The 9,533-nt window shown below is 48.2% G+C and overlaps 1 protein-coding gene across 1 annotated transcript in view; it reads left to right on the forward strand.

Moving 5' to 3' along the window:
• The first annotated feature begins 7,730 nt into the window (after positions 1-7,730).
• The window catches only part of LOC120927465 (START domain-containing protein 10-like), a 35,695-nt gene continuing 33,892 nt past the window's right edge, over positions 7,731-9,533 (forward strand). Inside the window, exon 1 of the mRNA XM_040338162.1 lies at positions 7,731-8,027. Coding sequence (XP_040194096.1) covers positions 7,731-8,027 — 297 coding nt within the window. The remainder of the gene's footprint in view (positions 8,028-9,533) is intronic.

Raw genomic sequence — 9,533 nt, forward strand, 5'->3', positions numbered from 1 at the left:
GCTCTGAGAAGGGCACAGACACCATTGTATGCTGCGGGACGCGGAGACCCACGCATGCTGCCTAATTTAGCCAGGCTGCAGCTCCTGGTGATACAGAAGGTTGCTGCCAGCCATGGGTACGAGTACCCCTACGAGCCATCTTCCCTCTTGTACCAAGTAGACCCAAGAGCGGGAGGCATTGTGCCAGGAAGCAATTTGGACACCACTGAAAGTGCCCCCGCATCATCAAGGTGCGGACTTGAACTTGTCTATTTGAACCCCGGTTTGAACGCTGTCACAGAGAGTGGAGCTGGGGCCGGCACATCTATAGTGACCGGGTTGTGCTTAAGAGCCCTGGAAGAGAGGACCAGGTCTTTTCGGTCACCTCTACGACGGTAGATGGTGACATTGTCATTTTGCCAGACCCGCGCTTCTACAAGTAAGCTGCATGCCCATTTTATCTGGCCTATTCCTTTTTAAGAAGTACTGGACAAGGGTTCTCGCCCCCACTCAAGTTTGTGTTTTTGTTTTTCCCCTTTTTCCCCCCCTGCCTCCCTGGATCCACATTACAGCTCATGTGAAGAACTTCGGGGGGTGGGTTCAGTCCAGTTAGACTTGCCAACTTCTTCACAGATCGAAAGAGGACTCAGCAAAGGGAATGTTTTATTTTTTATTTCCTCTTGCTGCTACATCTTTTGCACTAAGCTTTAACTGCCAGTGATACCAGCGCACTGACCGCTAGGGGGAGTGTTCTGCAACGTTCTTATTGCAGGGACTGAAGTGTATATATCTGTTTTATTTCTAGCAATCAGAAAGGAAAAAAGTAATGCTCAGCACTTATGGTAAAACTCCCTGGAAGGAAGGGAAATTTCGCGCTTGGGCCAAGCGTGCAGTTTCAGTTCTAATCTTGGAGATTGTAAATAGCAGAATTCTTAAAATATCAGAGTATATATATATTTTGTGTGAATGTTTTTTTTTATATTTCCTATGCAGGTTGTTGGACCCACTTACTATCAACACTGTCGGAGAATGGGCAGCATAGATAGATAGGGGTCTGTGTATGTGATTGTAATGTCATAATTCTTACGCCGTATTTAAACGCACTTATATTTGTAATCCAAAGTTTACAATTATATTTTCTTTCTTTTTCCTACTTTTTTACTGTTTTTTAGCAGACATCAGGCTGGCATTCAGGCTTGAATGCCTTAGGACAGCGTCATTTCAAATGGGGGTAGTTTGTAGCGCCTGTGTACTTTCGTATAGGTGCTATATTTAAATTTAGTGGGAGAATGAGAGAGTTATGTTGCTCTCATTCTTTGATTTAACAAATTTGTCTGTCGCCAAATCTGGATTTGTCCTGTGGGTCAGTCTGCGCTCCAGGGATGCAGTCTCATCTCTGGGCGGCAGGTGGTGCCAGAGGGGTCCAGGCGGAGCCGCTTCTTTCCAGCAGCCAATTGGAGGAGTTTTCCCTCGCGGGGCATGCTGGGAGGGGTATTTCTGTGGCGGAGGCCATTGTTCCGGGTTCTTTGCGGGTTCTTTGTTCCAGGTGCGGCACCCACCTTTAGGGTGTGCGCACATCACGGGCCCCACCACTATGGCCTACCTGGCCGGGGTCGCATGCTACGCGGAGTTCCTGACTCTGGGCTCTCATGGCCCTGAGCAACTGATGCTGCCAGGGGACCCCAGTGACTTACTGGGTCCCCATTTCTATTGAGCGGATCCCAAGCTGGGTGCTGTTCGGTGGGGGATCGGTCTGAGGAGAACCCGGAGGCATGTGATCCAACAGGTCTTGAACGAACCATCGGGGATCTGGGTGACCGGACACTGACAGGTTACATTTAAACTGTCAGTCGGTGACCCCAAAAAGGACATACTGGGAGGATTCGCTCAAACGTTCACAATTTCAGCACTGGGCCTGTGGACGAGGTCTCATCTAATATCTTGATTTAATCAGAGCCAAGTCTGTGGCAGAGACTTGTTTCCTTTCCCAGAAGCTTTAAGTGGCGCTCTGGCTGCCAGGCCTGTGAGAGGGGTCTGTCCAGGGGCACTTTTACCCACTCCGGCTGGAGTGGCGACTCAGATTAATACAACTACAAAAAAGGGGCAGGACTGCCTTTACTATCCATAGCCTGATACTGTGAAGTTGCTCTTCCTTCACCAACCTATCCTGTCTACCTCAAGTTTACATGTTGGTCATGTTTGACCGGAAAAAATAAAGCATTTGAAAACGTCAACCAACGGTCCTGGACATTCTGTTATTGCTCTCAGCACTACCATCACCCCTAGACACAGTATAGTGGTAACTTAAACATGCCGATCCCAAATCTAATCAGCGGCTCCTTCGGGGGTAGCGCTACAAAAACATAAAAAAGTTAAACTATATGTGTAACACCGTGGCCCACCTAGCCTGGGGTTCGTGCTCCTGAGTCCTGACTCCGGGACCACGTTGGTCCGGGGTTGCAGTTTCGCTAGTAGGCCCAGTAGTCAGACTGGGTCTGCATTTTCAAGGTGATGCTGTGCTGTCTGTCCTGCAGGAGGAAGCCACTTGATGAAGGGATCCAGAGGAGGACCTATCCTGGAGAGGACCAAGCAAGAGGCTGGTATCTTGGGAGAAGGCCTGGAAACTTCATCGAAGGATGCACCGTACTCTGAGAGGCTTGACGGTGGTCGCCTGTCAGATCTAAGCTCTACAAAGTTAATCTGGAGAGATCCGGGTGTTGAATCCTGTGACAGAGGATTCTGGACCAAAGGTGTCTCCTATTGAAGGAAGGTCTGTGGCAGAGACTGTACTTTATTCCGTGTGTCATTCCAGCTGCTAAGCCAGTGAGAGGGACCTATCCAGGGGAGCAATACCCACTCTGGCTAGAGTGGGGACAAGAACTGTTTGCTGGAAGCAGGAGTGTTTCCTATTTGTGACTATACACCTGAACCTATTTACCCTTCCACCCCTCCAACTTCTTTTCTACTAAGTTCTACAAATAAATCCTAGAAAAAGAAGAGTATCGTGTGGACATTGGAGTTCTTCAAACTCTCATTATTACCCTGGACAACGACAATATAGAGGTATCATGCCACCCAAAAATACTCAGCAGCTCCTTCTGGGTAGTGCGACACGTGGGGGCTTGTCCGGGATAGGCTGTTACCTCTAGCCACAGAATCGGAAAGTTATTGAGAGTCTGAACTTGTCGGGGTGTTGAACTGTGCTTGCAAAGAAGGGGTTAAGGTCAGGTTACTTGGCGGAGGCGTGGGCTGCACGTGCAATGGAGAAAGGTGCGCAGAAAAAGTTTGGATTGCTAGATCGTAGAGAGAAGATCGCAAGCAGTCATGTCGGCGTATCCATCGCCATCAGCAGGACCAAGGTCTGCAATGTTCCAGGCCGGAGCTAGTGTGAGTTCCGCACCAACAGGAGACAGGCATGCGGATGAAGCTGCGGGGGCGTTTCGTGCTATATACCAGCGGTAATGTGGAAGCGATTGGTGTCTTGCCCGTGATGCAAAGGATTACCGGTCCAGCTTCGACCCTTCGGCCGATGTCTTCAGTGTGGAGAGAATTTGTTTGCGGTGGATCAGCTCACCGAATCACCCCCCCAGTGCCTATCGGGTGAACTGGATTACAGGCGCCGTCACTTTAGAATAAGCCATTTCCTGGCCTACTTCCAGCTCTACACCTGCCGTGCCTGCTATGGTGAGGGGCACCAACAAAGATATCGCTAATGTAAATGTTCCTGAGACACTCGCAGATGTTACAGAGAGAGTTTGTACGGCGGTTGTACCTGTCATGCCTGCCGGGAAGAAGGTGGGCTATGTGGAGGCTTCTCATGGCCGTGGTCGAGGCCTACCCCAACCAGACTCAGAGGAAGATGTTGCCCTCGTGGAGACCCCTACAGGGATTGGTAAGCAGTCTGGGGATAAAGTGATACAAATTGTGCGTATTGTTGTGGAAATTTCATGAAGATGTATTTAATATGTATTGTCATAGTGTCACCCATTGTTGGTTCTCCTGCAGCCCGCTCTAAAGAGCTGACTGGGGTGGACTGAGACTGGTTGAGATACACTTCCTGATTTGGAGAAGGGTGTTTGTGGAGTGGGGGTGTAGGCCGGCAAAAGGGCCCCTGTGTCATGCACAGATATCCGCCTGTGGGATGCGTCCACTCTGCAAACGCATTGCCGGTTTAGCGGATATATGCTTTTTGTCATCTCTCGGTGCCTGATCAACACTGTTTTGTGATGTGAGCATACACCCGCAGATAAGCTCCCCTCATCAGGAACTGTGTTCATTGGTTATTGTATTATTACTGTATCATATTGTTATATTATTGTATCGTTATTGTATCATGCTGTTGTATTATTGTCCATCCATATATGGGCATTTGCTGTGTGGAGCCCCCATGCTGTGTCCTGGCTTCCCATGGAGGAGGTCACATGCTGTGACATCACTTCCTATGGTCACATGGCTGTGATCCCCTCCATCAGCTGGGTGTGTGAAGGCTTTTGTTGTAATAAAAGGACTCCGTGTGGGCGTCGGCAGGAGGTCTTGTGATGAGGCTGGGATGAGAACAAGCTGCTGGTGATGGGTCTTATTGTATGAATGGAAGGGGATGAATGGTGAGTGAAACTTTTAGCTTAAAGATGGATTATTTCACTAAGATTGAAGTGTGTGCTTATAGCACAAGGCAGGATAGGCAGTGTGCTCTGCATACCATCCAAACTGCCACATCAGTATATATTTGCCTGCGGATGAGTATGCAGACTCTGATCTGGACTCTTTGTCAGATGCCGGTGATGACCACTGGTTTGAGCCAGAGTTTCCCGAGTTGAAGTGGGACAAGAGAGTCAAAGCTGCCGTTACCCGTAGTTTAGGGAAATGTTCTCCTATAAACTCTGGGGACACAACGCTCTGGGCAGGAACCCCGGGTGTAAATCTAGAAGTTGTCATGGATGCAGGTGTTGTCACTGGCAGAAAAGATGCACCTTCAATTATGACGCCTGTTCTGAAAAGATCTCCAAAGGGTTGTGTAATCCTGGGACTGGGACACTCCCGCACACTACCCAAACTTGCCCGTCTGCAACGAATACTGATGAAAAGAGTAGCTATTGATTACGGGTGGGAGTTTCCCTGTGTGCCAGAAGCAACTATGGAGGAGATCGAGACAAATCGGGAGAAATGGTACGAGGAAGCCATATGGGACTATATTTTTTTATAATTGCTTCTTTTCTTTATTTTCCAAATTGCATCACATACAGAAAAACAAATAACAATAACAAGAAAAAGTACAAAAAGATATCTCCGTACATATTTAAATAAAAATACCTACATTACATTATCCCCCCCATGGGCACCATCGGCCTCCCCCTCCCTCTCCTCCAATTCCCCCCGTCCCTCTCCCCACCTACAAGAGGCGGGGAGGGACGCCAGGGAGAGAGAGAGAGAGGAGGAGGGGAAAGGAGAGACGAAACCCCCCCTCCTCCCTCGTGACCCCCTAGACCCCATCACCTTATGACCTCCCTACGGCACAAAAAGGAGGAACTCAGTACCACCGTAAAAAAAAAAGGGGATTTTGTGCATATGGGACTATATTAAAGTGCCTAAGCCGTCCAGGAACTTGAGTTTTTCTTTTATCATGGCTCACCGTTATGAAGGTTCTTGGCAATCCTGGAGTTATGGTCGACACATCTACTCCGATCGGGTGGTCATCCAAAGGCCTGGCAAGGATGACAGGGTCTATTTCATTACCACCCTTGATGATCAGGGAAGATCCCTAACTCTGCCGGATCCCCGGTTCTATTTGTGAAAGGAACTGGCAGTACCTGTTTGAGGTTTTAATTTCCCTTTCTTTGAGAAGTTCCATGAAGGAGCTACATTTTTCTTCTTCACCTGCTGGAGATTTTAAAACTCTGGGGGGAGGAACTAGTCAGCTAGGACAGGGCCTCTGAGGACTCTGTGATCAAGAATTGTTTTGCTCAAGGATTTCTGCAACACTTTGAATTTCAACTTCTGCCACTAGGCGGCAGTGGTCAGTTATGATAGGGAAGGACTTTCTTTTAAGCCTAGCCATCATACTTTAAATATTTTTTAGAAGGAAAAGGGAAGCTCCACCTTTTCGAAGGTGCAGTTTTGCTTTGCCTTAAAAATGTACATGATCTTAGGGATAGGATTGTTGTGTGTGTGTGTGTGTGTGTGTGTGCGTGCTTGTTTTTTTTCTGTTTTTTTTCAGGTCAAGTTGATCTTCTATCAAGACTGCCGGAGAATGGGGCAAGCTAGATAGATAGGAATGATAATGTAAATTTGTGATTGTCATGCTGTGATAATACATGTTGTGTTCCTATTTTCTTTCTTCCCTTTCGCATCCTATTTTTTTAGGGTTCAGGTGTTGGTGCTCAGGCTTGAGACACCATGGTTCCCGACACTGGGGACAGTGTCTTAATTTAGTGGGGGGAGTATGTAGCACACTTCTCTTGTTTAACAGGCGCTGCTGTAAATTTTGAGGAGGTCTGAGTCGTTATTTGGCTCAGACAACTGTAATTATGGGCAATTTAGCCTCTGTTCCAGCCATGGCTGTGCTGGGAGTTCCCACTGTTGTTTGCCTGGGGGTGTCGTTACCACTCCAGGCCAAGGATGGCAGAAGCAAAGTCAGGGTATATTGGGTGTCCCCCTAGGCAGAGAATCACTTGGAAGTGGTCGTCCCACTGTGCATGCTGGGGCGGGGTACTTAAGGGACAGACGCCATTAGAGGAGGTCTGTTGTCCCACGCGCCACGTGGCCCACCTGGCCTGGGGTGTGTGCTCCCTGAGTCCTGACTCCGGAACCACATTGGTCCAGGTTGCAGTTTTCGCTTGGTAGCCCAGTAGTCAGGACTGGGTCTGCATTTGCAAGGTGATCCTGTGCTGTCTGTCCTGCGGGAGGAAGCCACTTGATGAAGGGATCCAGTGGAGGACCTAATCCTGAGGGAGGACCATGCAAGAGGCAGGTGTCTTGGGAGAAGGCCTGTAAACTTCATCGAAGGATGCACCATACACTTAGAGGCTTGATGGTGGTCGCCTGTCAAATCTAAGTTCTACAAAAGTTAATCTGGAGAGATCCGGGGTGCTGAATCCTGTGACAGAGGATTCTGGGCCAAAAGTGTCTCCTTATAAAGGAAGGTCTGTGCAGAGACTGTACTTTATTCCACGTGTCATTCCGGCTGCTAGGCCAGTGAGAGGGACCTATCTGGTTGAGCAATACCCACTCTGGCTAGAGTGGCGACAAGAACTGTTTGCTGGAAGCAAGAGTGTTTCCTATTTGTGGACTATAGACCTGAACCTACCTACCCTCCCCCCTCTCAACTTCTTTTCTACTGTTCTACTGTTACTGTTCTGTTCTCTTTTCTAAGTTCTACAAATAAATCCTAGAAAAAGAAGTGTATCGTGTGGACATTGGAATTCTTCAAACTCTGTTTATCACCCTGGACAGCGAGAAGATAGAGGTAACGTGCCGCCCGAAAATAGTCAGCAGCTCCTTCGGGGGTAGTGCTACATATATATAATACTTTGTTGTTTACCAACTATCTTGCCTGGCATTTTTGGAGTAATCATTCTACTGAGTTTGCGCTGTTATTCAAAGCTCAGTTGAACCATTACCTCCCTTGTACAATAATACCTTATCTGAAGTATTTAGGTGAGTTGGAATGTTTACAAGGTCATGGCGATGCAGATGAGCAGGTAAATTCAAGCAGTCCCCAAGGGGGCCGTGCTACACTTGGGGGCTCATTCGGTATGCCATCTGTAGCAGACCCTAGCCAACCTAGACAAGAGCCACAACATGAGTGGGAGGCTGCTTCGGTAGACGTGGCTGCCTGGAGCAAAACTCAGGAAGCTCAAATGGAGAGAAGCACTGTTCTGGAGATCTTCGGAAGTGAACATACTGAGACAGCGATTAGAAAGTGGGTGAGAGCTCTAGCCCCAGAACACTGGGCCTACATTGTAGACACAGAAACAGAGTATGACTTGGATCGAGTCAGGGTACTACTGGAGTGGCAAGAAGAGATACCTGTGTGCTTCCAGAGAGAAGAGGTACATCTAGCCGAAGGAGTGATTGCAAGAGTGATCCCACTTACACTGGGGGGGGGGGCCTGCTGAGTAGCAGCCTTCACCAAGGGCACAGGAGAAGGGCCCAGTACTGGGGGGAGCCAACTCCCAAGGGGCCAATGTTCCTCCTCTTTCTTTTTACATGGATATGAGTTGGTTAGTTGATAGTTTGGCGAAGAACGGTCCTGGAAATGCCAACCAGAGCTACCACAGACTCAGGTTTTTCTCAGGGCAACTACTGACTCCTGTCAGATGAGTTTAAAATCTGGGTGAGCCAGGCTCTGCAGGCCATGGAAGAATGAAGTGTTTCGGAGGCTGTGAAACCACAATGGCTCAGTGAGAGTCTTCGAGGCATGGCAGCTGATGTGATTCGTAAGGGGGAAGAAGACTTGTATTGCCATGGATTACATAGACTAGACGCCCTGTATTCTGTATTTGGAAGAGTTGAAATGACCACAGACGGATTTAAAGTACAAGTTCAACCATACTCACCAGCAAAAAGGGGAGAGCCCTTGAGTAGACAGACTGCTGCATCAAATTATTCTCAAGAGGTGTATTAATCCCAAAGATGCTGATCAAGCTTGTCTAGACTGGGTTCTGCAAGGGGCTAGGCCAAATCACCCAAATGTTTTGAAGTTACTACTAAGGAGAACCAAAAGTGGTGCCTACATACCCTGAATTGATAAGAGAAGTACAAGAAGAAGTGGCTCTTTTAGAACAGAAAAGAGAAGTGGGCTACTATTACTGGAAATAGGGAGAAAGTGGTGGCCCATGCTGTTCATGCAGAGATGCATTTCTCGGATGAAAACAGTAGAACTAAGTCTGAACCAACGAGGCTAGTCATTTCTAACACCAATAAGCCAGTAAATGAACTTGAACTGGGACCAAACGATGGCCTAATTCCTCAGGTTGCTCAAGCTCAAACCCAGATGTATCATGCCTTGAAGAACGTGATGGAGACCCAAGCTAAGGTCCAAGAACAAGGAACTCACCAAAGGGAGCCAAAATTCTCCCAAGGGGGAGAGAGGAGATGTTGCATATGTGGGGAGGCTGGGCACTTTCGGGCCGAGTGTCCCAGGGCCACTAGACATCAGTTGTTGGTCGCTCTGTCTGAATTTCTGTTCAGTCTGAAATATCAGCCAGGAGTGGGAAATCAGGGGAACCAATGCCCGTTCCTGCTGGTGTGCCCAATATAATATAAGTGCACAGCCAGGAATTGCCCCAGTTGACAAAAGAAGCTATGAGGCGGGATCAACTGGAAGACTCATTAGGAAATCTTATGAGGAAGTCACTATCCGTTGGGGACCCTCAGATGCTGTTGAATAGTTCCATTAAGGGAGCCAAAGTAGTCTATAGAGAATGGAACGAATATGATTGGAGGATGGAATCATATACCGGAGAGGCCAGTCTAAAGAGCCAGAGGGCATTAGTCAACTGTTCCTCCCTGAAAAGCACCGCCAAAAGTGTTGACCGCCCTTCATGATGACCATG

Source organism: Rana temporaria, chromosome 2, assembly GCF_905171775.1.
Source record: "Rana temporaria chromosome 2, aRanTem1.1, whole genome shotgun sequence".
In the NCBI taxonomy this organism is placed as follows: Eukaryota; Metazoa; Chordata; class Amphibia; order Anura; family Ranidae; genus Rana; species Rana temporaria.